The sequence below is a fragment of the Primulina tabacum genome, chromosome 16, assembly GCF_025594145.1.
Source record: "Primulina tabacum isolate GXHZ01 chromosome 16, ASM2559414v2, whole genome shotgun sequence".
Taxonomy (NCBI): Eukaryota; Viridiplantae; Streptophyta; class Magnoliopsida; order Lamiales; family Gesneriaceae; genus Primulina; species Primulina tabacum.
The window spans coordinates 15,941,721-15,965,940 of NC_134565.1; the positions used below are offsets into that span (position 1 = coordinate 15,941,721).

General features: G+C 34.9%; 1 protein-coding gene across 1 annotated transcript in view; it reads left to right on the plus strand.

Annotated features, from left to right (window-relative positions):
- Positions 1-24,220, plus strand: part of LOC142528373 (uncharacterized) — a 50,273-nt gene that overhangs the window by 17,786 nt on the left and 8,267 nt on the right. The window contains exons 2-5 of the mRNA XM_075633415.1: positions 19,428-19,735; positions 19,819-20,036; positions 21,995-22,108; positions 22,214-22,500. Of these exons, the coding sequence (XP_075489530.1) occupies positions 19,428-19,735; positions 19,819-20,036; positions 21,995-22,108; positions 22,214-22,500 (927 nt within the window). The remainder of the gene's footprint in view (positions 1-19,427; positions 19,736-19,818; positions 20,037-21,994; positions 22,109-22,213; positions 22,501-24,220) is intronic.

Sequence of the window (24,220 nt, forward strand, 5' to 3'; positions counted from 1 at the left end):
TGGTGGCCCATTATCAATCATTAATTTTACAATTAAGAATTTAAGCACTATTAATCCTAAACTAAATGATTATTAACCGATACACACCCATTCACATCCCCACTCCATCGGTTTCATCACCCAACCAACCGACACCCTATTCATCCCATTATTATTCCCTCGGTTCAAGCAACTTTTAGTTTCACCCAGCTGCACTTTCCCTCGGTTTGCACAGCAGAAACATCAAGAAGGTTCGGCCACCTCTTTTCATGCAAGGGAAAACTCTTCCGGGTTTCCACCGCATTGTTCTCGTTCTTCGATCATCAAGGCACTCTTTGTATTATCTCTTGCTGCATCATACACGTTTTTATATGCTGGAGAGTGCATTCATGCATGACAATTCCGATCTAGCTTAGTTCGTGAAGAAATTTCGGTTTTTACGTAGGTTCTTGCACTTTCTTGATTGCTACTCACTAATTCCGTAATATTGTTGAAAGGCGGCTATCGTGTGTCATGTTGAGGGGTTCCTTATGCCAAGGGTATGCTGTCATATGGTTGGGTCTGAGACGTAAGGGAGGTACGCTAGGAATGGTTAAGACAGAATGGAGTTTGTATCGGTTTTGGGGTAGAGCGTGTGCCAAGGACCGATCCAGCAACACAAGAGCTGATCTGAGCCATGGATTAGATCCTTGAGGATCTGATACAAGGCCTGAAAGGGGCTCGATACTTGCTAGAAGGAGGGATCGATCGGGTGAAGGGTAGGATCGGTAGGTGCTTTTGGTGGCTTCTCGGTTTTTTTGTTTTTGTTTTTGAGGCTAGAGGCTTGCATGGGGGCGGTGGTTTGGTTCTGGTAGGTGACTTGGGGTCTGGTCTAGGTCCTCGTTAGGCTGTCTAATGGCTGGTGCCAATGGATAGCTTGAGGCCCGAGTTGGGAGAGGAAATAAATGCATGAGGTGGTGAACTAGGATAGGACCGATGGTTGGGCAAGTTCTGGAAATTCAGCCATGTGTTTGGGGGGCCTACTATCATTGTTTTAGGACCTCTTAAGTGTTTTAAGTTATGAAAAGAGGTTGGAAAAAATTTGGTAGAGTTTCGAGTCGATTCGGGTTAAAACCGGGATCTCGATCTAAGTTTTAAAACGAATCGGTTAAGTTATAATATGGGCTCGAGTTTACATCTAGGAATGCTTATAAATATGTTTTGGAATATATTAAGGAGTTTGGTAAGCTTCTGGTCAATTTTAGAGGTCCAGGGGTGGAATGATAATTTTCGGGTTTCCAAGGGCAAAATGGTCATTTTGCACTCGGAATGAGATTTTGGTCAAGGGAGCGGCCTGAGCACAAATATATGATATTTTGAATGTTTATGCATCATTTTCACGATCTTCACGCAATTATGATAAATAGTTGCATGCTTGGTTTAAATAGAAAGTTACGCATATACATGTTTTTATTAAGTGATGAAAATGATGATATTTTTTAATGATGAAAATTGGTTGTGACTGACAATGTATATGTATACGATGACATGAGATATGATGAGCTGAGGCCCGGGCTCAGTGGACGGGTAATGCTGTCGCTGATGTCCCCCGCCGCCGGGTACCACGGTTTTTATAGATGGATCAATCGATAGAGCTGATACGATTGAGCTGAGAGAGAAGTCACAACTAATGAACTGAATTCAATTAAAAGAAAATGTTTAAGTTTAAGATGACACGATGAGCTGTCTTGACACGTATATGATGATATGAGATGACATGATTTGACACGACCTGATTTTACACAACACGTTTATGTTATGCTTTTAAGTTCATGAAAGACACGTTGAGTATGATATTTTTCACTGCTGTGTGCTATGTATATGTACTGGTTATTCCTGGTACAAGTGTGTTGAGTCTTCAGACTCACTAGGCTTGTGTGATGCAGTTGAGCTTGATGGTGAGGGGACTGGAGGTGCCGAAATCTAAGTAGGCAGACATGGTGCGGCGACACGACCCGAGGACCACATGTTTTCCGCATTACGATTTATGAGATTGATAGGAGATGAAAATTTTTATACGTTGATGATTTTAAGATTTTACTCATTTATGTTTACGCATGATTTTGGGATGAGTTTGGTAAATTTAAACTTCATTGTTTTTACTGTCAAATTATTACGATCATTTTTAAATGTTATTTCAAAACTGCGTGCTTTAAAAAAAAAAGATTTCCGCACTTGAAAAATGAGTAGATGTTTCATGATTTATAATGGGCCACCATTTTATTTTAAAGTTTTTGTAGGCCCATTAGGCCCAAACATGGTCCCGGAAAATAATTCATGTTAGGAGGATTTCGCAAATATTAGCCAAACCATGAATAAAATTGAAACGTCTACTTATTCGTTTTCTTAAAAGTACTAGAATTTTTTTTAAAAAAAACCTCACTTAGCATCGGCCGAACCATAAAATATTTTTGACATTATTTTAAAAATAAACATTTAACTTCCATTTAAAAATCCAAAGAAAAATATTTTAAAGCATAAAATCGTCAAACATTTTACCAACCTAAAAACATTAAATTTGAAAAGTATAGCTCATACTAAACCTCTCAAAAATCTCTCAAAAGCATAAATAAATAGTCTTAAAATCTTTAACATAAATCATGAATCATAAATCGTAAATGCGGAAAAAGTAGAAGCGCTGGTCCTCGGGTTGTGTGCGCCTTCAGTCTAGTCAAATCATCCGTCAAGACCTCCCTCAATCTCACATGCATCCATCACACCTAGTGATTCTAAAGACTCAACACACCATAATCTTGGTAACAACTAATACGTAAAACAGTCAACATATAACAGTGAAAAATACTTGTACTTAAAATATCGTTTTCATGAAGATGCATAAACTTCAAACATGAACATTTTCGTAAACCTTTTATGATGCATGAACTTTAAATAGAAACATTTTCATAAAACATAAACATATTCATATTCATATTCGTATTCATATTCATATGCATATCCATATGCGTATCTATATTCGTATTCGTATTCATATTCATGTTCGTGTTTGTTGAATTCAGATCGTGATTGTGACTCGTATTCTTGATCGTATTGGGCGATGGATCCATCTAAAGAAAACCACCGTACTGAGCGACGGGGACACCAGCGACACTCTCACCCGTCAACTGGGCCTTGGCCAATGTATTAACATATTCGTATTCGTATCCGTATCCAAGGAAACACGATCGTCGGGCTTCCACTGGGACCATAACCCTCACTATATTTCCAACATGTAGTAGTCACAATCCCTTCACGTCCTTCAACATGTTATCATCACTTAATAAAAACATGCATATAAGATCATTTTATTTTGAAACCAACCATGCAACATATCTTTTAAATGTCCAATTTAATCCTTAATAATTCATGAACATTTAAAAATCATATTTACTCATATAAAAATTCATAAACATCCATAACCATTGAAAATAATCATATTATCACATAAAACAGCATTCAGGACACTGCCATGACGTTTACTAATTTCTAGGTATAAAAAGACCGTTTTACCCCTGGACGTATAATTTCTCGTTTTTGACATTTTCTTGAATTCATTGACTCTAACATGTCCCAAATAATTATTTAAGCCTAAATTAATTTTCTCATATTTTTATTTGGCATAAATCGATGACTTTTAATTTAATCTTTAAATGTGACGTATTAATGCGTTTTAATCCCGAATTAAACCAAACCTTAATATAAAATTCCCAAATTAAAAACTTAGATTTCTAATAATCATTTGAGCTTAAATATAATTTTTCATAATTTTATTAAGCTTAAATCTAGGTGTTTCCCTATTCATTTTTAAACTTAGACGTACTTCCCAGTTTTGACTCGTATGGACTCGAAACTTAACCAAACTTTACCAAACTTGAACCAAAGCTTAATAACACCTAACTAACCCTTATACAACCAAATACAAGCCCATTAAGTCCCTTGAATATGCCTAGGAAGCTACTGAATTTTTCTGCACAAGAGTCCTAGTCCTAATATGATTCGAACCTAGGCTAGCTTCGTCTCTAGCCCTTAACCACCATGTCCAGCTTCTACCCATCCCTCCTATGCAGCCTAATTAAGTCTAGTGGACCCTCCCTAACCGCATCTAGCAGCCGTGACCCTCAAAGACTTCTAGTCGAAGAGTCCTTCCCTTAAGGAGTCTATTTTCGTTTTTATTCCTTCCCTATTTTTTTCAGCCTTTAAACATACACCTAGGGACCCTTAAACATGTGGAAAAACATCCCTTCAAGTACCCCTACCATGGCAGCCCCTTTGTGCATCATTATGGAGAGTTTTAAAAAAGAAAAACTCTTGTTTTGTGCATGTATAACCATAAAAACGAAAATATAAATGTTGTATCATGTTTTTCGTGCAATCATGTATCAAACACATAATATGTTGTGAAAGATGAGAAAAAAAAGATTAAGGCGTGCCTTTGCGTTTTAAATGCACGAATATTCGATGACGATGCGAAGAACTTTGACGTAGGAGACTAGGTTGAATTTTTCTTCAAAAGCTCACAATTTTTCTTCCAATTCACATGTGGTGTGTGCTTTAGGGTTGCTAGGAGTTTGAGTGTGTGGATTGTGTATGAGGCGTGAGTTGAGTAGGGTTTGGGGTGGGTTTTTGAGTATTAAATAGTTAATTATTTACTAATTAGGCTTAAGCCCACTAATAAACTTAATTAAGCCTTCTAGCCCAATAGTATTTAATTAAGATATCAAAAATAATTTTGCTTGAATAATTTTGTGAATTTATTAGCCGGGTTGCCACAACGTTTGCATTTTTGTTGAAAATCTAACACCGATAAAAATTACGTCCCGGCGTATAAATTCACCTTAAAACCCCTTATTTTAAAAATAATAAAAAAACATCACCCATATTTTAAATAATTAAAAACAATTATCCAATAAAAACATTTTCTATTTTTTTAGTCATCGGTCTCCGTTCCTCGATCGCAACTCGAATAACCTTTAAAAATACATTTTAATGCAATCATGTAGAAAAGTATATTTTAAACATGCAATTATGCACAACATAATTAATTAATGTAATTAAAATATTTAATAAAAATATACAAAGAATTTAATCACTCGTATGCTTGTGATTCGCGTGGACTCTAGAATTTTCGCGGCGTTACAAAAATTCTCCTGATTCGATAAAATTTACTTATCGTTAAAAATAAAAATACTGCGGTACTGATTCGATAAAAATCACATTGTATTAATTTATAAAATAAATCGTGTGATAAAAATAATTTTCCTGAAAATCCCCCGGTTTTCGTTACTCGTTCGAGCGTGAAATGCATCTAGAAACCCTAATGCGTGAAATTTTTAAAATTTTATGAATTAAATCCTATCATGCATGATTTATGCATAAAATGCATAAAATAATTAAACATATGATAATGAAATAAACATACATTTAATGCTTCAAAGGAATTAAATAAAATACCAAAGAAATTTAATAACCTGCATGCATGTAGTTCACGTGGACCTTCAAATTTTCGGAACGTTACACCTTAAGTCCAGAGGTGTCCTAGGATTGTCTAGGGAAGGTAGATTCATTGCTGGTCCAGCTGGGTTTGAGATAGGGACGTAAGTTATGGTAGGGGTGCAACTAGAGTTCAAGTGAGTTCTTTTGGAAAACTTTTCCAGCAGTATATGGTTCATGGCCGAGGGGTGTAGAGGTCTGATTTGGATGTTTTTAGAGTGTTTTTTAATGTTTATTTGGTGTTGGAGAAAGTTGGGAAAAATTGGGTTGAGTTTTGGTTCGATTCGGGTTAAAACCGGGACTCCGGTACCTGTTTTAAAATAATTCGCTTAAGTTATGAAATGGAGTCGAGTTTACATCTTGGGATGCTTTTAAATATTGTTTGGGACATTTTTAAGAGTTTGGTAAGTTTCGGATCAAAATAATGAGTTTTGGATTTATACGGATTTAATTGCCGCACGAAACGTTAATTAAAAAATTAATTTAAACGCCTAGATTTAAGCTTGATAAAATTATGAAAAATTATATTTAAGCTCAAACAATTATTAGAAGTCTAAGTTTTTAATTTGGGAATTTTATGCTAAGGTTTAATTTAATTCGGGATTAAAATACAGTAATATGTTATATTTAAAAATTAATTTAAAATTCATCGATTTAAGCCAAATAAAAATATGAGAAAATTTATGTAGGCTTATATAATTATTTGGAACATGTTAGAGTTAATGGAATTAAGAAAATGCAAAAAATGTGAAATTTTACGTTTAGGAGCAAAACGAAAATTTTTGGGTGTCCAGGGACCAAATGGTCATTTTGCACCCGGGGTGAGATTTTGGTCTTGGCAGCGCCCTGAGCATATTTTATCATGTTTTAAATGTTTATGCATCACTTTTATGATTTTTATGAAAATTATGATAAATACGATGCATGCTTGGTTTTAAGGAAAAATTTACGTATATGCATGTTTTTATTAAGTGGGGAATATGATGATGTTTTTGAAGGATGAGAATTGGTTGTGACTAACGATGTATATGTATACGATGATATGAGATATGATGAGCTGAGGCCCGGGCTCAGTGGACGGGTAATGCTGTCGCTGATGTCCCCCGCCGCCTGGTACCGTGGTTACATGTAGATGGATCCATCGATAGAGCTGATACGATAGAGCTGATACGAAAGTAACAAATAATGAACTGAATTCAATTAAAAAGAAAATGTATACGTTTATGATGACATGAGATGACATGCTTTAATACGATATGATTTTACACGACACCTTTAAGTATTTGATGACATGAGATGATATGCTTTGACACGATAAGATTTTGCACGGCAAGTTTAAGTTATGCTTTTAAGTTGATGAAAGATATGTTGAGTATGATATTTTTCACTGCTGTGTGCTATGTATATGTACTTGTTATTCCTGGTACAAGTGTGTTGAGTCTTTAGAATCACTAGACGTCTGTGATGCAGGTGAGCTTGATGATGAGGGGACTGAAGGTGCCGAACTCTGAGTAGGCAGACCTGTTGCGGTGACAGGACCTGAAGATCGCATGTTTTCCGCATTATGATTTACGAGTTTTGAGAGAATACAAACATTTTCAAACGTTGACGATTTTAAGATTTCTACTCGTTCATGTTTACGTATGATTTTGAATGAGTTTGGTTGATTTAAACTGCATTATTTTTACTATCAAATAATTACGATTATTTTAAATGTTATTTCGAAAATGTGAGCTTTTAAAAAAATATATATATTTCGCACTTTTAAAATGAGTAGATGTCTCAATTGATATCAGAGCAAGGGTCCTGTATAGGGTTGTGCCGCCGCTAGCTTCTGCCGCTAAGTCTTCAAACCTCAAGTCAGTGAACTTTTTTGATTTAAATGTTTTAAATTATTTTGTGGGGACCCGGACGCTAAGTCATTCCTTAATCGTCTTTAGGAATAATTCAAACAATTATAATAAACAGGGTCTAAATTTTTTTTTTTTTAAAATACAAAGCGGAAACGTAATGTAATTCAATTCAAATTACATATTAAATATAAACATACAAATCTTGTATTATCTACAAGAATTCAACTAGGTTCAACTATATATCAGTGCTGAATCCTATGTTGCTTCGAAGCCCGGATCTCCACGCTATCTAGTCCAGCCTCTTTCTCTTCTTGACCCTAATCCTATCCCACCTGTTGCCATGCATACATACAAACAAGACAACAGCCGGATAACTCCGGTGAGAATTATATTCTAAGTATAAATCATGTATACATGCAATCATAAAAACAATATAAAAGCATATAACAGATATGTCTTACATGTATTCAAATCAGAATATAAATCCATATCAAGAATAAATCCTATTCTAAACATGTACCATTATCAGGAACACAATTCATCATGTACCATATTCAGGAACATAATCAACATAACTCCATATAAACTGTCAATTAAACTCATGACTCCACATTTAAGACTAGACTCAATCCTAGTCTAGGGATCCCGGTTTCCAGATGTGGTATTCCTATATCGACCAACAGTAATAGAAAAGACTCCAGTTCTATCTACGTCGATATAACCATAACACCCAGATATAAAGATGTCGGTATTCCTATATCGACCAACAGTAATATAAAAGACTCCAGTTCTATCCAAGTCGATATAACCAAACATCTAGTGTCCTGACCTAACCGTTATGGACTGTGGTCCTAACGCCAATACACTATCTTGTGACATCGTGCAATGTACCCGTGGCTATCCCGTCACTATCGGGTACTTCTGTCACAAGATTACTCGTCTAATGCTTGCTCCTATAACTCCATAGAACAGGCATGTAATCAAATCAATAATCACAATAATAAAACATAATAATAAGTATGTGATTTAGGGAAACTCAAGTACGTCCTACTTGAGTCGATGTCCCAATTCCACATTGACTTATACATTTATCTTCTCGGTCCGACGAAGACGAAGTATCGAAGTCAACTCTGTCCATACCCAATCTGATAATAACAATCGAATAGATACAATATCAGTATATAACTCATTTCAAAACCTGTTCTGATTAATACTCAAATCAAAACATAATCTGATCAATGCCAATCGACATATGATACCACAATACCATCTCAACCAATATCGAGTCTGATCAATATCAATTTACGGATGTTTCGACGGTATAAAAATACAGTCTTGATAACCCCGTCAATTCCAACACCACAGATATAATACCAGAACTCATAATCAATATCGGTGCAACTCATAATTTCAATAACAATACAACTCTGATATCGAATCTCAATTAATCAATTCCAAAAATCATAACAATTGCATAACCAGTCTGTTCTTTAATCTGACTTCGATTATACGATGTCCACTGTATAAGAAACACCATATATGATTCCTATTCAATTCTGACAACATCATAATTTCAAATCGTACCTAAACGTAACAAAATTTACGTCCAGTTGTAGCCTGCGTTGATAGGAACTCGGTACTGAAGTCGGATTCAAAAACAGTCGGACGGATTTCTCGCAACTCAAAATCTAATATCACAATCTTGAAAATTCTCTGAAGTTTCGATTTTTCTTTCTTCTTTTTTTTGAGAATTATCGTTTGTTATATATATATATATATATATATAACATATCTTGCATGCCAAAGTAACGTGGCGACTCCTCAATCTGCATGTCTCGCGCATATGCGTGACTCCAAATGGCGCATATGCGCGAGACCTACTAGTCTCAATGCTCGGCTTCGCAACTACTAGCGCATATGCGCGCCTCAATCCGGTGCATATGCGCCAAAGCTTCTGTTTCAAAACGTTGGCTACTGGATTGCTCGCGCATATGCGCGCACATAAGTCGCGCATATGCGCGAGACCTACTGTCTCGGCATTTCAATACTCGCGCATATGCGCGCCTTCCGCCACGCATGTGCGCGCCTTCCGCCACGCATGTGCGCCAAACTCTCTGGACGTTCCGCGCATGTGCGCGCATTCAAACCGCGCATGTGCGCGCATGGTTCTGTCTTCCTCGCGCATATGCGCCGAACTCTTCTTGCACAAAATGTCAAATCTTCTTCCTCTCCCGGTCTGATCCGTTTCATCCATAATCATCTCAATTAATAAATAAATCATTTCAGATTAATCTCGGATTACAGTAATTAAAATCTCGGGCCTTACATTTCTCCCCCTCTAAGATATGATTTCGTCCTCGAAATCACAGGCAATCAATTCAGATAAGAAAGAAATGTGTATTAGAGGTTACTTCAAAAAATTTATTCTATAAAATCATTCTGAAATCTCAATCTCATATCAGATTCTGTCTCTTTTAATACCCTGCTAACTTTACCGTATTTCCAACAACAGAATAGTCTTCATTCTGAATTTTCATTCTTTCACGCATCCCTGATTTTAATTTGAAGAAGAATTCAAGAAGTATAATAACATCATACTACTTAAGATCATTTTGATAAAATCAATTGCGAATACTGACTATACAACATCCGTATATACCAATCAATAGATCTTAAGAACTCAATCTCGGCTTCAAATACCAACAGTCATCACCTGACGTTGGCATATTTCATATCAACTTCCGAGCTACCTTCCTTTGCTCCTGAATCAGTTTCATTTTCTTTATCAGATCTTTGATCCCATCAAATCCAATCTCAGGTATCACCGCAGTATCATCCCCATATGAAGGAAATTCGCAGTTCTCACTGTACAATATCTCGAATAAAACTATTTCGATATTCATCTAATAGCTATTATTGTACAATAATTCATAAAGTGACAAGACATCAGGTCACTAGTGCTAAAATCCAGCACTACAGTTCCTGGATATCCTCCAGTATCTAGATAGTTCGCTCCGACTATCCATCAATCTATAAACCATAGATGAAAAATCATGCTATACATTCTTCCAAAAGTATAAAATCAACCAAAAATCACGGTATGATATAATTAACTCTGGCATTCAATACAATCTGGCCCCTTTTCTGACATATCTCTCAGTCGTCTTGTCATATCTGTACGTCATCCTGTACAATATACATATGCAGATTTGAACAATCGTTCAATCATAACCACATCCTGGTACATTCTTAGCAATATTTTGGTAAGTATCACCAGATCCATAGAATTGTACTCCTATTTCTATTCAGGAATCGATAATCTGTATCACCAATCTTCTGGTTTCTATCTTCCTGTCTTCATCTGTTAGAATTTGTAACTGATTTCGTTTGTTTACATAAAAACTGTCCGTTCGAATTATCACACATCTCGTGTTATCATAATAATACTGACTCTACTACTGTGTGCCTCTAACAATACATGTTATTTCAAATTCGAAATATCTGGCACAAACAAATCGGCTAATTATATAAAATAAAGCATTACCTACCTGGTATTCTGATTGACACACTGTTCTGACTATCGAAATCAAGTTCTGAACAATCTGATCAAACTTCGGAATTGCTGTAATTTTCAACATCAGCTCTGAGCCGGCTTGATTGTTCTGAAGTTCTGCCATTATTAATGTCGTTTTCAGCCACTGATCACTGTCTCAACTGTACTACAATCAATCAGTATACTATCTTCAGATATCACAGACTCTGAATACAATCTGTTGCAATCAGGATTCATAGCCGAACAATTCTGTATACAACAATCTAAGTTCCCAGAATATTCAATACAAATTTCAACTGTTCGATTCAATCAATCATACGCTGCGAATATATCAAAATATCATAGATAAAACGAGCATAAGGTCATCAGAACATTTCGGAACACAGGATTTATCAACCCATACACAGAACTGAAGTATTTCACAGAGAAACACATAATCAGATGTAACTCTAATTCTCAGGCAGTAAATCTTCTAACTGACATTTCAATTCTTTCAATTCAATCAATATCATTCTGTACAGAAGTCTAAAATGAAATCCATACCTGATATCAAATCAAGGCTGAAGTCGTTCTCCCTAATATAAGACAAACCCGGAATTTCATCTGGAACGACTATAGCAACTCTCCTGCTACTGACAAATCATTTCCAGATAGGCTCAACTTCAGTAATCAACTGAATACATAAGGAATTACTCCATTCTTTTCGATAATCATCGAATCATACATAATACGGATATCAAGGAATTCAAAATCGAGAATCCTTACCGTATATCATTCATTCATCGGCCATTTCAGGTCTCTTACCATCTCCTGGCAAGAATCTATAATAGTTATGTACTTGCTAATACATCAATATCAATAATGTGGTCAGAATCAGATAACACAAGTACAATACAATCTAATTCAATCTCATTCTCTTTTAAATGCAGTACACAATATATCACAGAATTCACTGATATCAATTCCTTTCTCCAAAAAGTACCAAGATCAATACTACAGTAATACAGACCCAGCAGGTACAACATATATCAATACAACTCAGTCAAAGATAATCGTAGGGAATGCATTAGTATATGTCAAGACATATGCAACATAATCATAAAAGATTATTACCTGCCACTATATCATCACGTGTGTCCTGGGTCTGTTCCTCGATTACTACCACCAGATGATTCTACTCCCTGAAATCTTCGGGAACCTTTCTGTGGACAGACTCTAGCAAAGTGTCCCTGCTGTTTACAGACATTGCACCTACCAGTCACTCCCTAGCACTGCTCCATGGGATGTCTCCCTCCGCAAGTCCTGCAATAAACTCCAGTATAACTCGGGCTAGAACCACTGGAGCTAGATGAACCGCTCCCTAACTTCTTGAACTGCTTCTTTCGAGCTTTCAGCGAATCTTGCTTCCCACTCGTACTGTCACTATCCAATCGGAGAGGGGATTGTTGTGTCTGGGGTTGCATTGTACACAACCTTTCTTGTTGGCTAATCAGACTCGCCTCAGCTCTTTTTGCTTTATTCAAAGTATCAGCAAAATGGTAAGGTCGCTGCATATTTATCAATGCAACTATCTCTGAATTCAATCCTTTGATGAATTGCTCAGTTACAGCTTCATCATTCCCAGCTATCTGAGGAATAAAACGCAGTAGAGTAGAGAATTTAGCAACATATTCTTCAATATTCAGTTGGCCTTGTCTCAAATTCTCAAACTCTGCTCTCTTGTCCTCTCGCTACGATCCTGAGAAGAATCTTCGATAAAATTCAGCTTTAATGACTTCCCACGTCATCACCGTACCCCGCTGTTCTAATACTCTTTTGGTTGTAATCCACCAACTCCTAGCGACCTCGTGTAACTGATTGAGCACCAGTTTAATTCTCTGTTCAATTGGATAATCAAGTGACTCAAACAGTATCTCTATATCATCTAACCAATTCTCACACTCCACTAGCGTCTCATTTCCCTTCAGAATCGGCGGTTGAAACGATTGAAACCTCTTCATCTGTGTTTCCATCAAAGTTTCTGTCTCATCCATCTGATCAATCGAAGTACTACCTCTTTCAGAAATTCTTCGAGGAGGTATATCTGCTTACCACAAAAGTTAGCCATCACATGAGATAAATCAATCTCAGTCCCTTTCTGATCAGCTTACCTCTGATCAAGAATTGGTTCCGATTTATTTTCAAATCAAACATATTACCAAAGCAACTCAGGTATTTAGGTAACATGTATTTAAAAGCAGTAAACATAATAGCATGCTAGCATACACAATGTAATTCCACATTATAAGTAAATCACATGCTAGCAATCACATGCAGGAAAGAAAACTCAATCTACCCCGCTCACTCTCTTCTATCTCAATCTCAAGCACCTACAGTTCTAGAACCTACTGTTCTGGAACCTAATGCTCTGATACCACCTGTTGTGGGGACCTGGACGCTAAGTCATTCCTTAATCGTCTTTAGGAATAATTTAAACAATTATAATAAACAGGGTCTAAATTTTTTTTTTTAAAATACAAAGCGGAAACGTAATGTAATTCAATTCAAATTACATATTAAATATAAACATACAAATCTTGTATTATCTACAAGAATTCAACTAGGTTCAACTATATATCAGTGCTGAATCCTAAGTTGCTTCGAAGCCCGGATCTCCACGCTATCTAGTCCAGCCTCTTTCTCTTCTTGACCCTGATCCTATCCCATCTGTTGTCATGCACACATACAAACAAGACAACAGCCGGATAACTTCGGTGAGAATTATATTCTCAGTATAAATCATGTATACATGCAATCATAAAAACAATATAAAAGCATATAACAGATATGTCTAACATGTATTCAAATCAGAATATAAATCCATATCAAGAATAAATCCTATTCTAAACATGTACCATTATCAGGAACACAATTCATCATGTACCATATTTAGGAACATAATCAACATAACTCCATATAAACTGTCAATTAAACTCATGACTCCACATTTAAGACTAGACTCAATCCTAGTCTAGGGATCCCGGTTTCCAGATGTGGTATTCCTATATCGACCAACAGTAATAGAAAAGACTCCAGTTCTATCCACGTCGATATAACCATAACACCCAGATATAAAGATGTCGGTATTCCTATATCGACCAACAGTAATATAAAAGACTCCAGTTCTATCCAAGTCGATATAACCAAACATCTAGTGTCCTGACCTAACCATCATGGACTGTGGTCCTATCGCCAATACACTATCTTGTGACATCGTGCAATGTACCCGTGGCTATCCCGCCACTATCGGGTACTTCTGTCACAAGATTACTCGTCTAATGCATGCTCCTATAACTCCATAGAACATGCATGTAATCAAATCAATAATCACAATAATAAAACATAATAATAAGTATGTGATTTAGGGAAACTCAAGTACGTCCTACTTGAGTTGATGTCCCAATTCCACATTGACTTATACCTTTATCTTCTCGGTCCGACGAAGACGAAGTATCGAAGTCAACTCTGTCCATACCCAATCTGATAATAACAATCGAATAGATACAATATCAGTATATAACTCATTTCAAAACCTGTTCTGATTAATACTCAAATCAAAACATAATCTGATCAATGCCAATCGACATATGATACCACAATACCATCTCAACCAATATCGAGTCTGATCAATATCAATTTACGGATGTTTCGACGGTATAACAATACAGTCTCGATAAACCCGTCAATTCCAACACCACAGATATAATACTAGAACTCATAATCAATATCGGTGCAACTCATAATTTCAATAACAATACAACTCTGATATTGAATCTCAATTAATCAATTCCAAAAATAATAACAATTGCATAACCAGTCTGTTCTCTAATCTGACTTCGATTATACGATGTCCAATGTATCAGAAACACCATATATGATTCCTATTCAATTCTGACAACATCATAATTTCAAATCGTATCTAAACGTAACAAAACTTACGTCCAGTTGTAGCCTGCGTTGATAGAAACTCGGTACTGAAGTCGGATTCAAAAACAGACGGACGGATTTCTCACAGCTCAAAATCTAATATCACAATCTTGAAAATTCTCTGAAGTTTCAATTTTTCTTTCTTTTTTTTTTTTTGAGAATTAACGTTTGTTATATATATATAACATATCTTGCATGCCAAAGAAACGTGGCGACTCCTCAATCTGCATGTCTCGCGCATATGCGCGACTCCAAATGGCGCATATGCGCGAGACCTACTAGTCTCAATGCTCAGTTTCGCAACTACTGGCGCATATGCGCGCCTCAATCCGGCGCATATGCGCCAAAGCTTTTGTTTCAAAACGTTGGCTACTGAACTGCTCGCGCATATGCGCGCACATAAGTCGCGCATATGCGCGAGACCTACTATCTCGGCATTTCAATACTCGCGCATATGCGCGCCTTCCGCCGCGCATGTGCGCCAAACTCTCTGGACGTTCCGCGCATATGCGCACATTCAAACCGCGCATGTGCGCGCATGGTTCTGTCTTCCTCGCGCATATGCGCCGAACTCTTCTTGCACAAAATGTCAAATCTTCTTCCTCTCCCGGTCTGATCCGTTTCATCCATAATCATCTCAATTAATAAATAAATCATTTCAGATTAATCTCGGATTACAGTAATTAAAATCTCGGGCCTTACAGATATACTCTTATCACCTGCATGTTAACATGATTTATGCTTTATGACGATCTACGGCATATGTTTAACTGCTTTTATGATTTAAGGATTTACTGTTTAAAAAAAACAGATTAAATTGCATGTTGGTTACGTTTGAAATTGGACGTGTCTAAGAATTCTAATATTGGGCTTTAGAAGAGGTTGATAATGATTTGACTATATTGATTTTTAGGTCAGTACTACTGATGTCCGCCTTATTGGTCATAAGTTAATTTTGAATATTATGAATTCTTTTGGGGCATGTAGGTATTCTAAGAAAAATATTGATGGTTCGTGGTTACTAGTTGAATTAAATTTTTGAGGATTCCATGTAAGGATCAATGATTCGAAGATTACGACGATCTTTGGAAGTATAAAAACGTAGAATTTATTTAGGATGCATGCTCTACCTAGTTTGATTTAAGGATTGAATCACACGACTTGAGAATTTTAAGAACGTAACTGTATTAACCAATAATTTGAGGACTTAAGTGCAATAATAAAATTCTAAGGGACTATTTCGAATTTACCAAAGTTTGGGATTAAATTTTGAGTTTCGAGAATTTTAAGGTTTAATGAGGCCAAGTCGAGAATTTTATGGGGACAAAAATGCAAATTTCGAAGAGTTGTCAGGCCAAAAATGTAATTTTCGAGAACATTAATGACCAAATTGCAAATTCTGAAAATTTTGAGGATTAAATTCGAACTTTTGAGGAACACTTGGGTTAAATTTGTAATTTTTTGAGGTTATGGGAATTGATTTTGGGTCTAATAAGCTTAAAATTATTGAACTTTATGTTACGAGATATTTATAAAATGGGATTAGGAACGCCAAGAATTTATGGGTAATTGTGGATTCTCGAGATTAAGGACAAATTGGATAATATTCGAGGAAAGTAAGAATTAATTTTGCAAGTTTTAAGATATTTGGGGACTTGTTTAGCAGTAAGTGAGAAGCGAATGGTTTAAAGGGTATGAAATTTTTTTGATAATTTAGACTTGAAGGGATATTTAGAACTTTGAAACATTTGAGTTATAATGTTATAAAGAATGCTAATCAAGAGCTTCGTAGGATAGATCAGTATTTGGTTTGAAAATTTAAGTGTTAGTGAATCAATGCTGCGAAAAATTTAAGAATTTAGAGTGATGACAATTTAAGATAAAGTTGATCAATTAGTAAGTTACTGATATATTCAATGACATGTGATAAAGATAAAAAATTATATATTAATTAAATGTTTTATAATATTAATATATTGTTTTTGTTTTATTAAATTTTTAAATATTATATGTTTTATAATAAACTGTATAAAATATAAGTCGTTGTGTAATTATAAGTTTTTACTATTTTTTACAGGTTCGATAAAACAAAAATAAACTTGGTGTTGCAAATGGGATTAAGATGATTCTTGGACCTGTAGAAAGTTGATGTTAATATCTACAATATTGATGACAAGCATGAGATAAAAATCTTCTCACAAGTGGGATCAAATTAAGCAACAATTAAAGTTACCAAAAAAGTGACAGTTTTACCATGCTCTAGTATTTTGACCATATCTCTCAAATTACTTGGTCAAATGGTTAAAAAAATACCACAATTCAAACAACTCAGATATCTACATGTTTGTTTTTATGTGGAGAAGAAAATTCGGATGGGAAGATTTTCAAAAGTGATGTGTATTAAAATATTAATTTCTTGGAAAACCAATGAAGACTTATGTGTAAAAAATAATATTTTATTTGTGGTTGTCTCCCCAAATTTGGCTATAAATAGGGGTGCATTGTAATGTATTGATATATCCTTCATTTTATGAACAAACCTTTGAGTTCATAATATTTTTCTCTTTGTTTTTCCTTTATTTCTTCATTTAAATATAATTAGCATGTTAAATTTATATTCAAAGTTTTACACTTTGAATAATGAGTAGCTAACTTCCCAAAATTGAGATGAAAAGATGAAACTTTTGGCATGATAATAAGGTTATTAAAAGGTAAGAATCTATGTTTTATATTATTTAATCATTATTTATTGTTTATGTTATATTTATTTCTTTAAGTATTATTATACCCTACTTATAAGTGGGAGTTTTGATTTATTGTTGCTATATTTTACACTAAATTCTTGGTACCATTTAAATGTTTGTTTGGTTTTACCAACCATTTAAAGTGGATGCCTTGATTTATTATATATGAATATATCATAATATTAATTTCTTGGTACCATTTAAATGTTTGTTTGGTTTTACCAACCATTTAAAGTGGAAATCTTGATTTAGTGTTTACAAATATATATATAGCACAATAAATACTTGACAACATTTACAAGTTTTGGTATATATTATATAGTTATAAGATAATAATATATAATATAATAAAAATATGATTATTTAACATATATTGGAACCATTTTATTAAGTGGATTTCAATAATGTTCATTAATGTTAACTTTATTAAAATACCAAGAGTGGATCCTTTAATCTCAACTACTTAAATTAAAATTTGAACAATTAAAAATTACCAATTAAAGATTCAAACCATTAAAAGAAAAAAAACAAAAACAAAAACAAAAACAAAAAGACATTGTAGTGGACTTGTAATTACCTTAGCTTCCATGTGGATACGATATTCGGACTCACCGAATTATACTACTTGTGGACAACCTGCTCTTGGGAGTGCAACAATCAAAGTCGCAACAAGTTTTTGGCGCCGTTGCCGGAGAAGTATAATTTAATTTCAAGTCTATTTGATTTTTTTTATAGTTTATTTTTCTTTATTTGAATTTTTATTGCTTTTGTGTGTTTTTATTCTTTTGCATTTGCATTTGCATGAGCATTTGGTCACGTACACTTAGTGGTCGACTTATTCGAAATAACCCTTTATTTTTACAAAACATGGCGGAAGAACCCATCCAAGAAAATGAAGATGAAATTCAATCTCAACATGATCATGATAGACGAAGAACACTTAGAGATCACATGAATCCTACACGTACTAGTATACCTTCATGTCTAGTTTTTCCCCCTGATGCATCTCATTTCAATTTTAAGCCTGGTATTATCCAACTTTTACCTAATTTTCATGGCTTAGATTCTTAAAACCCATACAAGCATTTACGAGAGTTTGTAGAAGTGTGCAACACATATAATGATCTAAATTGTAGCATGAACACCATTCGACTTAAGCTTTTTCCTTTTTGTTTAAAAGATAAAGCTAAAATTTGGCTACAAAATCTTAGATCGGGATCCATTCGAACTTGGGATGAATTGCAACAACAATTTTTGAAAAAGTTTTTTCCATCTCATAGAACAAATTCTTTCAAAAGGCAAATCATCACTTTCACTCAAAAACAAGGAGAATCTTTTTATCAGAGTTGGGATAGATATAAAGAATTGCTTAATCTTTGTCCATATCATGGTTTTGAAATTTGAAGAGTTGTTTCTCAATTTTATGAAGGCTTAACACCTAAAGATAGGCAAATGGTTGAATTTGTGTGTAATGGAACATTTGAAGATAAAGATCCAAATGAGACAATAGAGTATCTCGATTCATTAGCTGAAAATGCTCAAAATTGGGACACTATAGGTACAATCGAACAATCAAACAAGATTCAATCTCCCACATCTAGTGGAGATATGTACACCCTCAAAGATGAACATGATCTCCAAGCTAGATTTACCTCTTTGGCAAGAAAAGTTGAGCCACTTGAATTGAAAAAAATGGTCAAATAAAAGCTATTCAAGAAATTGCGTGTCACATCTGTGATACAAGTGATCATTCTATAAAAGATTGTCCCACTTTGCCCTCTTTTAAAGAATGACTCCATGAACAAGTCAATGTTTTGAACAATTTCAAAAGACCAAATTTTGAACCATTTTCTCAAAATTACAATCCAGGTTGGCGAAATCATCCAAATTTTAGTTGGAGGAATGATAATGCTGCACAATTTCCGCAACCACATTTTCAAAATCAACAAAATTTTCAAAATTATGCACCTTATGTTCCTCCACCTAAAAAGAATTTGGAAGATTTATTGAATTTTTTCATTGCAAAGCAAGAGTCTATCAATACTCAAACTGCTCAAACCATGACAAAGATACTCTTGCTAAATTTGCATCTGCACTTAATGTTCATGAAAAAGGTAAATTTCCTTCACAACCACAGCCTAATCCCAAAGATCATCATTCACAAACTGGAACTTCTGGAACTCAACCGATGGATCAGGTAAAATCTGTTATTACCCTTCGAAGTGGTAAGGTTGTGGAAAAATCCATTCCTGAACCTTGTGAAGATGATGATAAATCAACTCCAAAGGGTAAGGTTGTGGAACCCATAACTTGCGAAGAGGAGGTTCAACAGACAGTGTCACCATCATTCCCTCATGCATTGAAAAATACAAAAAAATCAAATTTGAATTCTGATATATATGATATTTTTAAACAAGTAAAAGTTAATATTCCTTTATTAGATGCAATAAAACAGGTACCATCATATGCCAAATTTTTGAAAGACTTGTGCACTGTGAAAAGAAAATTGAATGTGAAAAAGAAAGCATTTTTAGCCGAACAAGTAAGTGAAATCATTCAAAATAATAATACTATGAAATACAAAGACCCTGGTTGTCCTACTATTTCATGTATTATTGGAGAACGAAAGATTAAAAAAGCCTTACTTGATCTTGGAGCTAGTTTGAATTTACTTCCATATTCAGTTTATCAAGAACTCAATCTAGGCGAGTTAAAATCTACTTCGATAACACTTTTACTTGCCGATAGATCTGTTAAAGTGCCAAGAGGTATGGTAGAAGACGTGTTGGTCCAATTTGATAACTTTGTATATCCTGTCGATTTCATAGTTTTAGATACACAACCTATCGAAGCTTGTAATTCAATTCCTGTAATTCTGGGTCGTCCATTTTTAGCACATTCTAATGCTCTTATAAATTGCAGGAATGGAATAATGAAGTTGTCATTTGGTAACATGACCTTGGAGCTCAATGTTTTTAATCTTTGTAAGCAACCACATGACAAAGGAGATGAAAGTGAAGATGAAAATCTTATTGAAACTCTTGTGGAAAAAAAAATTCAAGAAGGGAGTACTCGTGATCAATTAGATATTTGTTCAATTGAAACTGTTAAAGAAAATATTGAAATTGATCTTGATGATTTTATCAGGTATCACTCGTTACCAGGATCAGAGAAAGAATTTGAGGCAAAAATGAGAACAAAGACGAACCACCCATATTGGAGTTAAAACCCTTGCCAGAAGAATTGAAGTATGCATTTCTTGGAGAAGATGAAACATATCCGGTGGTAATTTCTTCCAAACTAGCAAGTGATCAAGAAGGTAAATTAGTTGATATGCTTAAAAGACATAAAAATGCAATTGGTTGGACATTAAAAGATCTCAAGGGCATTAATCCACTAATTTGCACTCACAAAATTCACTTAGAAGAAAATGCAAAAACATCTCAACAACCACCAAGGAGATTAAATCCACACATGAAAGATGTTGTGAAAACTGAAGTCCTCAAACTACTTGATGTTGGGATTATCTACCCTATTTCTGATAGTAAGTGGGTAAGCCCAACACAAATAGTTCCAAAAAAATCTGGCATCACAGTGATAAAAAATGAAAAAGGTGAATTGTTAACAAGTCGAGTCCCATCTAGTTGGCGGATGTGTATTGATTATAGAAAATTAAATGACGTCACTAGAAAAGATCATTTTCCATTACCATTTTTGGATCAAATTTTAGAAAGAGTAGCTGGTCATCCATACTACTGTTTTCTTGATGGATATTCAGGTTATTATCAAATTCTCATTGCACTCGAAGATCAAGATAAAACTACATTCACATGTCCTTTTGGAACATTTGCATTTAGAAGGATGCCATTTGGATTATGCAATGCCCCAGCAACATTTCAAAGGTGTATGCTAAGCATTTTTAGCGACATGGTTGAAAATTGTTTGGAGATTTTCATGGATGATTTAACTGTTTTTGGGAATACATTTGATAAATGTCTTGAAAATTTGGAAAAAGTTTTAAAAAGATGCGAGGAAAAAGGTCTTATTTTAAATTGAGAAAAATGTCATTATATGATTACTTCTGGGATTGTTTTGGGACATGTCGTGTCATCTCATGGAATTGAAGTTGATAAAGCCAAAGTTGATGTCATTGCAAATTTACCCCCTCCAAAAACCATTAAAGAAATTCGCTCATTTTTGGGACATTTTGGATTTTATAGGAGGTTTATAAAGGACTTTAGTTCAATCTCTAAACCCATTTGCAACCTCTTAACAAAAGACACTGCATTTGAGTGGACTCAAGACTGTCAAAATGCTTTTGATAAAATCATTCGACATTTAAAATCAGCTCCTATCATGCAACCTCCTGATTGGTCTTTACCATTTAAAATCATGTACGATGCGAGTGATTACGCAGTCGGTGCAGTACTGGATCAAAGAAGAAAGGATAAGCCTTACGTGATATATTATGCAAGTAGAACTTTAAACAATGCTCAAATGAATTACTCCACAACTGAAAAAAAACTACTTGCTGTAATATTTGCATTAGATAAATTTCGTTCTTATTTGATTGGATCAATGACTATTGTGTTTACTGATCATTCTGCTATTAGATATTTGTTGACCAAACAGGATGCAAAGCCACGACTGATACGATGGATTTTGTTGCTCCAAGAGTTTGACATTGTGATCAAAGATAAAAAAGGAACCGAGAATGTCGTAGCCGATCATTTATCGAGACTAGTAACAGGATCATCTTGTGAAATGACACCAATTAACGATAATTTTCCTGATAAACATTTATTTTCAGTTACTACTACACCTTGGTTTGCTAACATAATAAATTTTCTTGTGACAGAAAAAATTCCACCGCAATGGAGTTCCCAAGATAAAAGAAAATTTTTGAATGAGGTAAAAAACTTTTATTGGGATGATCCGTAGCTGTTCAAGTATTGTCCAGATCAAATTTTTCGACGTTGCATACCCGACAATGAGGTAAGTAGTGTCATTAAATTTTATCATTCAGAAGCATGCGGAGGACATTTTTCTTCAAAGAAAACGGCTGCAAAAATCTTGCAGTGTGGATTTTATGGGCCTACTTTGGTTAAAGACACCAACGAAATCTGCAAGATCTGTGAAAATTGTCAAAAATTGGGTGCGATTTCAAAAAGAAACATGATGCCTTTGAATCCTATAATTGAAATTGAAATCTTTGACTGTTGGGAATTGATTTTATGGGACCATTTTCACCGTCATTTGGATACTTGTATATTTTAGTTGCAGTTGATTATGTTTCAAAATGGATAGAGGCAATTCCATGTCGAACAAATGATCATAAAATCGTCATCAAATTTTTGAAAGAAAATATTTTTAGTAGATTTGGAATTCCTCGAGCCATGATAAGTGATGGGGGAACTCACTTTGTTAATAAACTATTTGCTTCATTAATGAAAAAATATTGTATTACTCACAAAGTAACTACTCCTTATCATCCTCAAACAAATGGACAAGTTGAATTAGCTAATAGGGAGAAAAAGAAAATTTTGGAAAAAACTGTTAACTCAAATAGAAAAGATTGGTCTCAACGACTTAATGATGCACTTTGGGCATATCGAACAGCTTTTAAACCATCATTAAATATGTCTCCCTATAGGTTGGTTTACGGAAAACATTGCCATTTGCCTGTGGAATTGGAACATAAAGATTATTGGGCGATCAAAACTTTTAATTCAAGCATGGATGATTGCAACAAATTGCGCAAATTGCAAATTAATGAACTTGATGAACTCAGAAATGATGCGTATGAGAATTCAAGGATTTATAAAGCAAAAATCAAATCATTTCATGATAAAACAATTCTTAGAAAATCTTTTGAAATTGGTAAAAAAGTTTTGCTTTATAATTCTCGACTTCACATATTCCCAGGAAAATTACGATCAAGATGGACAGGCCCATACGTAAGGCCCGAGATTTAGATTGCCGTAATCTGAAATGAATTAGGGATTAATTGATGTCATTATAGACGAATTGGATCGGACTGGAAGATACGGAAGAAAACACGAAGTGGGTGCTGAGTCCAGAAGGCTGGGCGCACATGCGCGACCTAAAGACGCGCACATGCGCGAAATGTCCAGAGAAGTTGGCGCATATGCGCCGGATAGAGGCGCGCATATGCGCGAGTTGCATTGCACGAGACAGTAGGTCTCGCGCATATGTGCGACTTATGTGCGCGTATATTCGCGGACCTTCCGGCGCATATGCGCGGACCTTGGGCGCGCATATGCGCGCGGCATGCAAAACAAAAACAAGCCACTTGCCCCTCATATGCAATGTTTATAGATATATAAATATACACATATATCAAAATTTGGCTTCAGAAGAAAGAAAGGGAAAGGAACGAGGAAATTCAAACTCTAATTTTTGATAGAGACTTGAGAACGATCAGGTTACCTGATTGTAAATCTGAATACAGTACCGAGTTCCTAGCAACGACAGCTACAACTGGACGTAAGTTTTACTACATTTCGATATGTCTTGAAATTATGGAATTGCCAGAATCGGATAGAATTCATATATGTTGTTCTTGCGATATCAGATAT